Source organism: Scardinius erythrophthalmus (genome assembly GCF_964197995.2).
Source record: "Scardinius erythrophthalmus genome assembly, chromosome: 24".
In the NCBI taxonomy this organism is placed as follows: Eukaryota; Metazoa; Chordata; class Actinopteri; order Cypriniformes; family Leuciscidae; genus Scardinius; species Scardinius erythrophthalmus.
In genome coordinates, this window is record NC_138244.1 from 12,697,676 (window position 1) to 12,713,550 (window position 15,875).

Genomic DNA, 15,875 nt, shown 5'->3' on the forward strand with positions numbered 1-15,875 from the left:
TTTGATGCAAAAATCGAAAAATATCAGAATAACTTAATTCAGTTATAAATTATTTCCCAGTTGGAAACCTAAACTAAAAAGATTCATTTTTCAAGTACAAGCTAATTTCTACTTTAAAAAACAGGGTCTATTGAATTAATATATATATTGAAGCATGTTTACAAACTAGTAAAGCCATAAAATGACTCTTATGCTGTGACATTCATCCAGAAACCATTTTGACAGTCAGTGCTTCCAATAAAATAAATATATTTCCAATGCTAAGAAATATATAATGTATTTCTAGTCAATATATTATACCGACATATGAAATTCAAGGCTGATTGACTTAATCAACAATTCATGGCCGATTGTCCACTTCACAAAAAGTCAGACTTGGTGATTAGCAATGTGTCAAACTTTGACACACTGCAGTTAAAGGCACTAAATGTAATTTTCCGATAGAGGTCACTTATTCGAAACAAAGGCGTAGATTGATGACGCCGTGATTTCGCAGAATCATGGGAGTTGTTGTTGACCTCTACAGCTGGTGGAAAAGAATCTGATGGGACTTGGGCAGAAATCATGTTCATGGATGAGCTAATGTATTAAAGATTTATTAAAGTTACTGTAATATGAAGCAGGTTGGGGCTGAGAGCCATTGGAGCGGTACGAGGCTGCTGGAGTGATTGCTAATGAGAGACTAGCGCGACACACGGCTCGAGCTTTCATTATGCCGCAGGCGACCACGTCGCTTCTTTCGGTCATGCGTATGTGGGGTAACGCAGCGCTATTTTATCATATTATATACAGTTGAGTGTGTTGAAAGTTATGTTATAATGCTACTCTGTGCGTTCGCTACTCATCGGCTACTATGAGACACTTGTTGCACACTGCAGTAAGCTAGATCGATATTAGGCATGGTAAAACATGGTAAAATGGAAATTTTGCGTTTTTAAAATGTTTTGCGTACAGACGACAACATTGTCAAAACAGTCTCTGTTCACACGGATCTGTGAAAATGACTAAAAGTACTGTATTGTGCATGCCAGGCCAGTAGTTGGCGATGTCAGAATTAAAGTTACTGTAGTTGGCGATTTGATTAATTATTTTCTGGAGAAGCATTAATAAACTCAACACAGTACATGTGCATGATGTCACCGTTTTCACAAATTAACGATTTTGTAGTTTACACGCAGACGATAATGGTATAGTTTTCAACAACGTTGCGTTTGCAGTTTCAGGCCCCTAAAACGCTGTTGTCGTGTAAATGAACGTCCAAAACTCATAAAAAGTGTTCCGTTTTTCGTTGAAAATGGTGTCGTGTAAATGCCAACTTTAATTCTGAACCTTTTTTTCCGTTTCCCAGCAGAGGAGAGAGAGGAGTGTAGTGTAGACAGTCATATCTCTGCACACTTATGGCCGAAACCATTGATTAATGAAATGCTCAGAAGATGATTTTACAGCTCTGCAGTTGCTCTTTCAAAGCTCAGAAGACTTAATGGAGTTTTGTGGCATTTATGTGTGTGAACTTTGTCTCAGATGTTTCTCATAAAAATGCTTACAAACAAAAACAAATGATTGACAGACAATAAGAATATAGAGCTATAAAATAATTATAGATAGCATTGCTAAGATGATTTTATCTTGGAGGAGTCTGATTTAAAAATGTATTGTTTAATTGAAGCAAAATCTCTCTTTTATACTGAGTTATTGCTTATACAATCTTAAAAATGGCAAAGAACTAAAGTTTTTAGCCTGAAAGCTCCATTTAGCTCCATTTAAGACCATTTATTATTTAAATCTGTGGAAAACATTCATACTGGGACTTTAAATAACACATAAACCAATACACCGATCAGAAGAACCTATGAATCCTAAAGCCCAAGTTGCTGTATCTATTTTTAAAAGACTGTTTGAAACTTATACATTCAAAGTTATAGAAGTTTCTGTGTGGGATAGCTCAGTAAATGCCAGTGAGTTGTGACATTTTCCCGATGCCTGCCGGCTGTTGGCCTCACCTCTCTTTCATCACTGACAGACTGAACGACTGAGAATTTTATATGGAGACTTTCGGCTGAAACAACGCCTCGGGTCCGTTTGAATGTTGTTACAGGCAAAATGGGAAAAAAAGAGAGAGAATTTGAAAATACATTTGTTATATAAATGTCTTGTTTTCTTAATTTAGAAATACTGTAGGATTGACAAAATCCATATGACAGCCCTATACAGTGAGAGAAAGATAGAGCGAGGGAGAAAGAGAGAGCGAGAGCCTGAATGTTATCTCATTTTCTCCTGTCTTGCGTTTCCCGGGATTACATTAAAGCCTGGATGGGGATCCAGTAAGAGTTGGTTATTATTAGCTCATTTCCCTCTTGCGTTTTAGCAGTATTACCATAAACACAGTCAACTCTTCTCCCACTGTAAACGCAGCAACAAAGGGCCCCCAACCCTGGATGAAATTATGAGCTCTTTTGATGTAGCAATCTTGAGCCTGATAAAAAGGGACGATCAAGCTTTGTTTTCGTTCGTTTGATCTGAATAGCTGGTGTGTTGCTTGGCATCCCTTTCATGTCAGAATTATTAATTGTCTTCACCTGTATATATATTTTTTTCGTGCTATTATGATTTTATTTAGAACTTCACATCACAGTCACATGACTATGGGCTTACAGGAAACCGGGGCTAATTGTCACACATGGAAGTTATACATTTCAAAGATCCCGTAGCAGATCTAGGAAGGTGGAGCTGGGGGAGGTGGAGGGTTTCAGAGGAACTCTTATAGCTCGCTGCAGGACTAGCATACAGCAAACATTGAACCAGACTATTTAAATTTTGAGCAAGCAATCTCACTGGGTGCACTCTCCATCAGGCCAATCAGCTTGTGCCATGCGGTAATGATGTGATTGCTTGTAGATTGCATGTAAAGGACCTGTCAGCCTGCACCCTTTAGAGTTTCGTGACTAAACAATATATTAGGGGTGGGTAAAAAAAATTTCCGATTTTAATCGATTCTCATTTTGATGAACTGATATCGATTCTTAAATCAGTCATGATGTTTTCAGTTTTAAGTTATTATTTGAGTCATTTGTTAATTTAATTTGGCGTGACAGATCACTGTAGCCGCCTCAGTTCAAGCGAAGCGGGAGCAGCGCGGAGAGGACGTGAACTGATCATCTCTTCTGCTTTACTACAAGTTACAACACAAAATATACATGGATGAACATCAGAAGGTATGTTGAAAGATACAGTACAACTTACTGAAATCCATAATCGCTCAATCAGTGTTTCAACCATGCAAAGACGTCAATAGTCGGCTAGAAAAATTTACCATTTTGATATATGCACTATACTTCATATTTATTGTATTTTTACTTAACCTATTTGAATAAATCCATCATGTTTTTGATAGCCACAATTTAATGTTTATATTTCAAAAAACGAGTAGAAACATAATTATCCCATTTAAAAAGTTATTCCTTGAAAAAGCTGTTCCCTGTATAGTTTACTGCATTAGTTGAGAGATATTTTTAACCTTGAAAAAATGTGCCATTTACTCCTGATACATACCCCAAATAATCAATTTGTGTCAATACTCATATATTATTCAGTGTAATAATATTCAATAATATGTAATAATAATATTCAGTGTGTGTGTGTGTATATATATATATATATATATATATATATATATATATATATATATATATATACATACAGTGCCCTATTCACCATTCACTATCACATCTTTATTTTTAGTGTTTCTTACAGTGCAAGTAGTTTCTATCGATTTAGCCTTATCTCCATTTTGAAAGTCGCATAAGTCATTAACCAGCAAAGTTACAGATAAAAGCATTCTCATTAAACTTTTCTCTTCTTTTAAACAATTCCAGATCTGTTGCTGATTAAGTGAGCCTTTGTGTAATGGACTTGAAATAATGGTGGACTTTTTGCTTTAGTGTGAAATCAAGCACCTTTCAGCAGATCCATGCAGAAGATTGTGAATTAGTGAACAATAGCCTATAGGGATTTACAGAGACTTCTTATTGAGTAGGGCCAATAATGTGTGCCAAAAAGACCGCCAAAAACAATGCCAAACTATAGAAAATAAGTGTGTGATATATATATATATAAACCTGTAAACCAAAGACAGCTTCCAATTAAGGAAAGCCTTTGCCTTTAGTTTCTACAAACATTTATGGGGCTAACCAGATAGTTTTGAAGTTTTCTATATGCCTGTGAGTTTCTTATGATATTAATTTAAAACTTTTGCCACTGGAGTACAACAAAGGCTAGAACTTGAACCTGTAATTTCCAAAATACAGAGCATCTACAAAAATAGGCTAAAACATTTTCACGTTAGCTTTTGAGCATGATTGGACATTTATTTTCTATTAATTTACATCAAATGTGTTTTAAAGAACCTCTTTATAAGACCTCTTTAAGGCTGAAATCAGTTAGATGTGAAAACAAAATGTGCAGAAGCCTTGCAAGTGTGACACTGAGTTGTTAGCTCTGACTGACAGCTCTCTGAGCACAACTCAATTACTGCCACCACGCCACACTCGTTTCGGCAGCAGCTGATGGACACGTCCTGCAGGGATTGTGGTCACGGGCGGCACAGGGCACAATGGTCCGATCAAGGTTACGATTACCAATGATTCAGAACTAAAAGGCAACACAAAAGTGCCAGTAATGTACTAGGACTGTTGAAGGATTATTCTGAATGGAGGTTATTGGGTGATAAGTAGCAATGACTCTGAAAGAAGTGGTGTAGATTGGAAAAAGTGATTCAGAGGAGAACTTCAGTACACGCTTGCCTAGCTCTGGACGACTGGTAATTGCTGTTTGCCAAATGAGTGGCACTTCCAAGAAAACTCAATATTTTTCATTGTCACTCTCCATCTACTCTCATTTCTCTGTGTGTGTAACATGGTCTGTTTAGCTGGTAGATCAGTGACATGACTCTGATGATTTTTGTTTTCGAAAATGCATTAAAAATGCAATTCATACTTAAAATAATTTAAAAACACATCTTCTATGATGAACATGATTTTAATATCTGAATTAAAATGAATTTTTATATTTTATTTATGATAATTTAAGGGTGATACAACTGTTATAATATTATAATGATGAAAAATCCTCATTAGAGAATAAATATTTTTCAAAGGAAACCCTTAATTATATTATTATTTCAAATTCAATCAAAAATAAATAAATAAAATAAACAAAAAATATTATAAATATATTAAAAAGAAGGAAAGTTTAGATTGTACGTCATGTTATAACCCTCTATAAATTTAATGATATTTACTAATGAAAAAAATCTACTTTGAAAAATATTTTTTTAAATGAATATATGTACAGTACTGTGCAAAAGTCTTAGGCACACTAGTATTTTTGCCCCAAAGAAATGGTTTTAAGCCAGTTATTTATTTATTTTGCTGTAATTTTTAAGTATGAAATATCAGTTTGCATTTCCAAACTGTCACGGTTGGCTTAGATAGGAAGACGAAGACAACAGATCAATATACATCTAGTTTAATGAAAGTTCTCCAAACACAACCGTAGCTAACGGAGATCGGACAAAGACAGAGTGAACGGGAGGAACTAAATAGCAAACACAGATGATGGTAATTAATAGGACACAGGTGATACAGATGAACTAATGATGGTAACCAGGGAGACAGACTAGTGGCGGGAAACTGAACAAAGGAACATGTGACAAATGACAACTAACTGAAAAGTCCATGAACACAGTGGTGACACAAACTTTCATTTTGCCCTTAATTGTAATAATCCAGTGAAATTATTACAGTGAAGACTAATCTAGAAGAACTGTGGCAACGTCTCCGAGACGCTTGAAGAAACCTTCCTGCAAAGCCAGAAAAACTATGTGCAAGTGTACCTGGACAAAAACTGTGTTAAACGCTAAATCAATTAACTGGGTTAGTTAATTGATAATTAATTGATAAAGAGAATCTATTTATGACATTCTTTTTTAAAAGCATATTCACTTTTAGGCACTTTTACACAAGTGCCTAAAACTTCTCACAGTACTGTTGCTTTGCAGGCAGGTTTCTTCAAGTGTCTTGGAGACACGGCCACAGTTCTTCTTGATTTAGTCTGTCTCTGTTTTTTTCTGTTATAACTGATGGACTCAATGATGGTGGGATCAGATCTCTGTGTGGAGCACCGGCTGTTGTCAGACTCCTTATGCATACAAAAATCTCACTGGATTATTACTGACACTACAGCAAAAGATATAAATAACTGGCTTAAAACCACTTTTTGGGGTGAAAACTAATATGCTTAAGACTTTTGCACAGGACTGTATCTTTTGAAAAAAAAATTTTTTTTACTGAATAGTTACACCACAATGTTTTTTAATCAATAAATATAAACTTTTGATGAAAATTGTAGTTTTTCTCTTCATACTGTATGAAACCAACATGAGCGCAATTTCTAAGAACCAGGCACATCATTTTAAACAATTTTTTCCTAAAACTTTTTATTTTCTTTATCTTTCTTTATCTTATTTATCATTGACTCAGATGCCATAACTATCCCATTAAGGGGCAAAAGGTATCTTTCTCCATTGACGGTCATTCAACAGCAGCCGTTGGAAATATGTGAGCTGCATGCCTTGTCAGTCGGGGGGGGTGCCATGTGCTTATATGAGCCTCTTTTGAAGCCTGGAGAAATGGAAAGGTGTGTATGACCTACCCGGAGGCATTTCTCCAAGAACCCTCTGAGACCCTTTGGCTTCTCAGCAGTCACACTCCTCTACCTCTCATCCTTTGTTCCTCTCCTCTTCTGTCTTGCTCCATCCCCCCCGGCAATTTGGTCGGGGTCAGTTTGGGGCGACAGTCTGTGAAGTGTAAAACCCGTTTTCAGAAACAGCAGCCAGGGACTCAGAGTGACACAGTTCTCATTTGCTGCACAGCACGGATGGGCCCACAAGCAAATTCACTGTGTGCAAATGAAAGTCAACAGTTGTCCTTCTTATTCAATGTTCTGAGAAATTTAAGGCAAGACTGTCACGATCCACACTCAAGGAGACAGGTAGATCCAATAATGCAGTATTTATTTGGGGTAATCCGTACTCAAAATCCAGTCCAGGCAGAGGTCATAACCAGGGTAGCAATCAAACAAAAACATAAACATAAACAAAACAACGAGCAATAACAGACTAGAAACAGAACTCAGAAGTGGCGTGATAATTACAAGGACTCCGTGACACATACTAAAACAGACAGGGTTATATACACAGGGAAATGACAATGCTAATGGGGAACAGGCTGAGTGCAATGATCAGTGATAAGGGACAGCTGAGTGCAATGAAAAGACAAGGATCATGGGGGATGTAGTTCAAGAGTGTGATGGACACCGTGGGGAAGGAGGACATCTAGTGGTGACCCAAGAAACATAAACCAGACACTGTGACATAACCCCCCCTCTACGGAGTGGCTACCAGACGCTCCAAGACGCTCCAAGACGTGACTGACAAAACAAAGTTCAGGTGGGAGGTGGACTGGTGGAGGATCAGGGGGAGGGATGGGGGGCCAGGTCCATGGAGGGAAACGGGGACAGGGAGTGGCAGTCCATCTGGCAGCCAGGTCAGAGACGACAGTTCATCGGGCGGCCAGGGCGGAGACTCTCCCTCGGGCGACCAGGGCGGAGATTCTCCCTCGGGCACCCAGGGCGGAGCGGACAGTCCATCTGGCGGCCGGGGTGGAGACTTTCCCTCAGGCGGCCAGGGCGGAGCGCGCAGTTCATCGGACGGCCGGGGCGGAGACGACCCCTCGGGCGGCCACGGCGGAGACGACCCCTCGGGCGGCCACGGCGGAGGAACAGACACCGGCTCAGGAACTGGAACAGACCCCACCGGCTCAGGAACAGACACTGGCTCCGGCTCAGGAACAGACACTGGCTCCGGCTCAGGAACAGACACTGGCTCCGGCTCAGGAACAGACACTGGCTCCGGCTCAGGAACAGACACTGGCTCCGGCTCAGGAACAGACACTGGCTCCGGCTCAGGAACAGACACTGGCTCCGGCTCAGGAACAGACACTGGCTCCGGCTCAGGAACAGACACTGGCTCCGGCTCAGGAACAGACACTGGCTCCGGCTCAGGAACAGACACTGGCTCCGGCTCAGGAACAGACACTGGCACCACCGGCTCAGGGGCCATCTTGTCCGGAGACACAGGCTCGGCAGCGGCCATCTTGTCTGAAGACACAGGCTCGACGACGGCCATCCTGTCTGGAGACACAGGCTCGGCAGACGTGACGTGAACAGGCTCGGCAGACGTGACGTGAACAGGCTCGGCAGACGTGACGTGAACAGGCTCGGCAGACGTGACGTGAACAGGCTCGGCAGACGTGACGTGAACAGGCTCGGCAGACGTGACGTGAACAGGCTCGGCAGACGTGACGTGAACAGTCTCTGTGGCGGCCATCTTGTCCGAAGACACAGGCTCAGGAACAGTCTCTGGCTGGGCAGACGTAACGTGAACAGTCTCTGGCTGGGCGGAACTCAAGTGCTTCCTCCAAGCGTGCAGAACCGCCAATGCGTAAAACCCAAAGACAGTTCTCCTGGCCGTGGCAGGACTGATGGTGGGCTGCTCCAGGACGACCTCCGGGACGACAGTGGGCTGCTCGGGCACTGCCTCCGGGACGACAGTGGACTGCTTTGGCACGGCCTCCGGGACGACATGCTTCCTCCATGCATGCAGAACTGCCAATGCGTGGAACAGGAAGACAGCTCTCTTGGCCGTGGCAGGACTGATGGTAGGCTGCTCCAGGACGACCTCCGGGACAACAGCGGGCTGCTCGGGCACTGCCTCCGGGACGACAGCGTGCTGCACGGGCACGACCTCTGGGATGACAGCCTCTGGGATGATAGCGGGCTGCACAGGCACGACCTCTGGGGTGAGATCAGTCTCCGGACTGGCAGACTTGCGTCTCCTACCCCCTCTCCGTCTACGACGGCGAGACGGTGGCTCCGACCTGTCCCTCACCAGCCCAGAGTCAAAGGGGGGCCATGGTGGAGAGTGGTGTTGGATTCCCTCTCGACCAACCACTCCTCTGCGACCTCCCCGGGTCCCACGAAAAATGACCAGACGGGTTCCCTCAAAACGCTCTCTCCTCTCCCGCTCGGTGGCTGGGGCAGAGAAGTTGGCGAACATACCGCTGGATCTTTGTGTGTGACGGAGTCCTTCTGTCACGATCCACACTCAAGGAGACAGGTAGATCCAATAATGCAGTATTTATTTGGGGTAATCCGTACTCAAAATCCAGTCCAGGCAGAGGTCATAACCAGGGTAGCAATCAAACAAAAACATAAACATAAACAAAACAACGAGCAATAACAGACTAGAAACAGAACTCAGAAGTGGCGTGATAATTACAAGGACTCCGTGACACATACTAAAACAGACAGGGTTATATACACAGGGAAATGACAATGCTAATGGGGAACAGGCTGAGTGCAATGATCAGTGATAAGGGACAGCTGAGTGCAATGAAAAGACAAGGATCATGGGGGATGTAGTTCAAGAGTGTGATGGACACCGTGGGGAAGGAGGACATCTAGTGGTGACCCAAGAAACATAAACCAGACACTGTGACAAAGACACTACAGGTGAATAGGGTAAAGAATTTGAATGAATAGATATCACTATACTTTCCCCAGTTGATTAATCAAAATACAGTTAGTCAATTGTTTTGCATTACAAGTTTTTTAAAAATGTTTTGTTTAAACATGCAATTATGTAATAAAATCTGATCATTAGATAAAGCTAGGTTCAAAATTCTTGTTTCATTTTGGCTGATTATTCAAAATGATATCGGCTAATGCCGATACCGATAGCCGATTATTCAGAATGATATCTGCTGATGCCGATACCGATTTTTCTTGGATAAAAAATCTCTCCCAAATAATGCTGCAAACTATACAGAGAACCCTATCATTTGGTACACTATAATATTAGAGGTTAAATTTAACAACAGAGCTATTATATTCTACTGCTATTTATTTCCAGATAATATTTACACTCAAATAAAAGCTGAAATGTTTGTATATAACTCAGTTGCACATATAAGGTAGTTTTATTGACATCTTTCCAATGTTGAAACATTGATTGAGTGATTATATGAGACATGATACGGATTGTATCTTTCAACTTACCTTTTGATAAAGTGGAAAAATAGACTCGCAATGTTACTTGAACTGAGGCACAAGGGCGATTTGTCACATCACATTTAAGACCGCCAAAACGCATTTATTGTCTGAATTTTGTGATAAAATTAATAAAATTTGAAAGATGACGCTTTGTTTGTTTTAACAAAGAATTATTTAGGTTATTTGGTGAGAGGCGCGCTACAAATAATCTTTAGTATAGGGAAAAACTACAGATCTGGCAACCCTGGCTTGAACTACGGGTGATTCATAGGGTTAAACAGAGCCTGCTTTTATGTAGCTGTTTTTAACTACATTAACTTGCCTTAACCAACTCAACACGTGAAATTTTCTTCACACACAGTGTGAGTTGCTGTCGGTCATGTTTTACCGCACCCTTTTGATTGACAGGATATAATCGGCACTGATCATCGGCTGTTTTTAAACAAAAAAATAGAGAAAATAATTGCTTTTATCGTCCGATACGATTGTTGGCTGATATATCGGGGCATCTCTAGAACAAACCTTTCTGTAAAACCCTTTAGAGATAGGAATAAAACTGAAAAGTTTGGTCTATAGTTTTGTTTTTGCCTGTAATGTCTAGCCTTAATGAAATAATTCACCTGAAAATTACAATTCTTACATAGTTTACATTGTCATTGTTTACTCACCCTCATGTTACAAACCTTTATGACTTTTTCTTCTGTGGAACATTAAAGGAGATATTTTGAAATGTCTCCAGTGTTGTTTTTGGTCCCCATTGACTTTCATTGTAAAGACAAAAAAGTTGATTTTTCACAGAAGAAAAATCATAGAAGTTTGGAATGCCATTAGGATGAGTAAATGGCAACCGAATTTTGGGTGAACTGTTCCTTTAAACCCTGTAAAGGAATACTGTCTTTAGCATTCATACAGCGATACACAGGAAATCTGCATCCACAAAACAAACAGGCCAATGCGTGTGACCTGTATGTGAATGTGAGTGAGCAGTCAGAAGGATTGAGAATAAGTTTGTGACCAAAACACCAAAGCAAAACCAAAAGTGCTCTTGCCTCAAGGTGCTTAAAAGTTGAATTGAAGATAGACATGTTCTTTACAGCAGCCTACAGGGAGCTGTTGACTCTCTCAAAGATTGAAAAATTGCCAGTCACCCTTGAGCAAAATGTCTTTCTGTTTTCTTGAAGCTTCTCTGGTACATCCCTCCTTAAAACCCTCAAGGAGGTAAAAAAGCTTCAGAAGAACTTAGTTTCTGGCCCAGATGTATCATTATTATTTTGCACCACAATCGATGGTCATGTTCAGAGCACTGGACCGGTTTGTTTTTTGGTTCAGCGTTTTGGCGATTTCCTTTGAGATTTCACTCCCAGGTTCTCAACCTAAGTACACTTGATAAATCCTCAGAATAAGCAGAAGTGAAGTCCATTTGGCCCATTTCAGTTCATATATTTCTTTTTGGTTCCAATGCGAAAGAAACTTCCAGAGTGGTGGACTGTAAATTAACATCCTCAACCATGTGCGGCACCATCTGCCTCTTTGAAATATATTCATCAATTTGGCCAATTAGCAGATTAATTGCTTAATTACTTCGAGGCAGCTGTGTATTTCTCACAAAAATGCCAACAATGCCAGAACGAAGTCGCTTCACAATATTACTTCTTCCAGAGATCTTTGTTTGGTAGCAGCTGTTATTAAATTTCTGTTGCAAAGTGGGTCTATTGTTGAACCAGTTAGTGCGTCGATAAATATAGAAGTTGAATGCACAACAATATGTCTTTGTTGACCCGTGTGGCCTGTGTGTGCTATTTCTCGGAGTAAATGCAGTAACAGCAAATTTACTTTTAGTGCACTTGACCTAAACTGATGGCTGTTTTTAAATTCCCAAACAAAATCTGCATGAAACGATCCAATAAGCATTGAGTAAGCAAGTGAATATTGATTTTTATGCTGCTTTGTATCGCTTGTCTTGGCGTTAATGTAATTCACGCAGGCCATTAGGAATGTACAAACTCGCTTTGTACGTCTGTTTGATGTTGGGCGGCAAACTGTGAGTGTGGATACTTTCCTCACTCAGCTAGCATCAAAAGAGCATTTGCCACCAGCATGTTAATTTTTCAGTAGTCTCACTTTCATTGATCTGACAGAAGAGTTTTTGTGAGGACGTTTGTAATGACAGGTCGCTCATTGCCTATAGATTGAGGTTAAGTCAGGGGTCTCAGAGACACTTCACAGGCCATATTCAGTGGCTTTTGACACTCCTTACCAAACCTGAATCTATATGCTGAACGGTATTTGGTGCAAAGTGGCCCGTCATTGCAAATGTCCTTACAAACGTCAGATTGTCAATTGAAGTGAAGAATAATTTGAGGAGAGAAAAAAACGTATAACATACCAGTTATACAATGCCTTCAAAGATAAGCTTTGGGACAAAAAGGAAAACTTATTGAAATTTAAATTCTGTTTTCAAGGCCTCTATTTGAATTTAAACTAAACGCTCTCTCAGTGTGCAGTGCATTATCAGACAGAAGTCTACACATGAACCGATGTGGCACAAGCTCTATTATTGCGTGAGTATTGCACCTGAAACTGTCAGCGGTAACTGGTACCTTCAGGATCCTGTCTGAATGTTGGAACAGATCGTCAGACACTTCTTTCAGCCCCTAGCATCCCCTGATGAACACGTACAGGGCTTGTCTTTCTTACTTTTTCTGTGCCTTTCGATCTCTGTCTGTTGCTTTTGTCTCAATCACGCTCTCTTGCTTTCTTTGTGTCTTTGACTGTTCTTTACTAATGAGGTTTTATTGTAGCTATTTCTTTTTGTTCTCAGTGAAGTATTGTTAAAGCATGGTGTCTTTTTCCCCTGGGGCCAGGTATCACATAACAACAACAACTGGATCAGTGCTCCAAACAATAGCAGAAAACGCACAACCAGAAGTGAAGTATTGTCATGAATATAATATTTCAGAGGTTTCGGGAGAGAAATAAAGCATGGAAAAGAAACTTTTCTTTTCGTAGTGGTGGAAAGACAGATAAATTGAAGAAAGTAGAACACAAAATCCTTTCTGTTTTGTCTCAGCGCACTTGTCGTTCTATATATAGGATGCAATAAAAATTCAAATTATCTTTTTCTGTCTGTTTCTCTCCGTCTGTCTCTCTCAGGGTGATGATGTTATGACAGTTATCAAAACCAAAGCCCAGTGGCCCGCCTGGCAGCCTCTTAATGTGTAAGTTTCCATCTCTTTTGTACTTTTACATTTATGCTGAGGCCCCAAAAAGTATTTTGACACTTTAGCCACACTTAAAAATGTAGGAATGTCATTGAATTAGCTCATTATGACAAAATATAAAACCAAGTGTGACTTTGTGTACGGTAGTGTACGTTTCCAAATCTGTCCATTGTCTCCTCTCTCTTGGGTGAGTATTTTTTAGTGGAAAACAACAAGGTCTGGTTCATGAAAAAAAAAAACTCTTCAGCACCTGCTGGGTATGTAGATGTTTCTTTCCCGCTCACTAACGAGGCGGTTAATATTTTATGTGCGGTTTTGTTTAGCGAAGGCTTCCGTTTTTTGATGAGAGTAGCATTTCCCCCGCGGTGCTTTTGCGATTGAGGTTAATGGCCTCCCTCCAGCTCCAATACATCAGGACGTTCTCTTGACCTATTTTAACATCAGACTGTCAATTACCACAACCAAATTACCCCATGAAGAGGAAATGGAATGGCAGACGCTAATTAAATAAGGCATTTTCCACCAATAGGTCACAATATGGTGCCCCATAACTTTTTTTTAAGCATTAGAGGCACTTTTTTTTTTTTTTTGATAAATGTTTTGTTTGATAAACTATTATCTCACAAAAATTACCTAGCTTATAAAATGGGCAGTTTGGTCCATCTACTTATTTTTCCTTCCATCTCATATATTTTGTTACACCACCATGTCCCTTTAGGGGCTCCGTACAATAGAACGTCTGGTTTGTACTGGACATAAGTTCACCAACTTATTTTCTTTAATAGGCAGTGAACAGTTGTCTGTTTAGATACTTCACTACACAAATACTGGGCTTGAGGAATTGGAGAAGAAGTAAATTGAGAACATTGGGTCACCTCACCCTAAACACTTTTGCACCTCCTGACATTCCCACATAGTGAAATAAAATGCCTTGAAGCTTGTTGCATTTAAAACATTGGTCAGGGATATTAGGGTTAAGTTAATCTTACAGGGGTTATATAAGTTCTCATTATCCAATTATATTGTAGTATCAGTGGTTTGCGTTTGTGCCTTTTAACTTATTGTACCCCATTCATCCTGTGATTTTATTTTATTTTTGCAGAAATTGTGCTTGTCTTTTGGCATAGTCCTTGGTTTTGATTTCAAAACATGAGTTTAATTCTCATCTGCCTGGAGTGCATGGCTCTCTCTCTCTCTCTCTCTCTCTCTCTCTCTCTTCTGCTCTCTCTCTCTCTCTCTCTCTCTCTCTCTCTCTTCTGCTCTCTCTCTCTCTCTCTCTCTCTCTCTCTCTCTCTCTCTCTCTTCTGCTCTCAAGTGTGGGCTGTGAGAGTCATAAGGTGCTGGTTTCATGATGAATATTTAATATGTGTTAATCAATAGATCCAAGTAACATCTTCACACATGCAGCCTGCTCCTCTCAATTGGCAACAGTTGCTTTGGTGATGGTTTGTTATCAGGGCAATTAGTTTGATTAATTGCCATCTGCATGGATTCTAACAAATAATGCCTTAGCAAATAATACATGACACAGACTTCTTGTAAGTGGCACTATGTTTGTGTACAGTCCTTCCTTTGAAACAACAACTTTATTTTCATCTGGCTTCATCTTTTCACTCGTCTTCTCTCAGGCGTTCCGCCCCCTCGGCAGAGTTCTCGGTGGATCGAGCCCGTCATCTCATGTCATTCCTGACCATGTTGGGCCCCAGCCCTGACTGGAACGTGGGATTGTCTGGGGAGGACCTCTGCACCAGGGACTGCGGCTGGGTCCAGAGACTGGTGAAGGATCTGGTGCCGTGGGATGCCGGTACTGACAGCGGGGTCACTTATGAGGTCAGCTTTCATAGAGTGATTAGATCATTACATTTAGAAAATACTATGAGAACTTTCAGGATGAAAACCATATACAGTACAGTCGTTCAACGTGAGTCATTGATAACTCTGTGCATTTAAGCTATGTTGAATAATCAAAGTGATAAATCTCATCTCTTCTATCTCATCTTGTCTTTAGCTACTATTTGTATGACAAGACTTCAAATCAGTTGCTTGGTTTGTCTTATATACATAGATTAATATATTATTTATTATTTGAAATATTTAATCATTTTTTGTAGTTAACGTTAATGCATTCAGTTCCAAAAAAACTAAATAATAAATTTGCAAACTGTTCAGATAATTAAAATTAAATTAAAATGTACACTCTGCATAAATTTATGCAACAGTGCTCTTACCTTGCACAGATTTTACAAACTGCATGCAAACACGGACCTTAGTGCAAATGTCAGATAATTAAATAATATAATATAATAATAACAATATAATAATACATTTCACTATTAAATTATTGCACATTTGTATTGAGGTTTATGTGTGCATAGTTTGCTAAATAATAATACTAATAATAACTATTACTATTATATATTATTATTATTATTATTATTATTATTAAAGTAATAATAATTAAAATTAAACAAATATATAAAATATGAT

The 15,875-nt window shown here is 39.9% G+C and overlaps 1 protein-coding gene across 1 annotated transcript in view; it reads left to right on the forward strand.

The window, feature by feature from the left end:
* The window catches only part of spon1b (spondin 1b), a 67,027-nt gene that overhangs the window by 37,859 nt on the left and 13,293 nt on the right, over positions 1 to 15,875 (forward strand). Inside the window, exons 7-8 of the mRNA XM_081355826.1 lie at positions 13,321 to 13,385; positions 15,017 to 15,218. Of these exons, the coding sequence (XP_081211952.1) occupies positions 13,321 to 13,385; positions 15,017 to 15,218 (267 nt within the window). The remainder of the gene's footprint in view (positions 1 to 13,320; positions 13,386 to 15,016; positions 15,219 to 15,875) is intronic.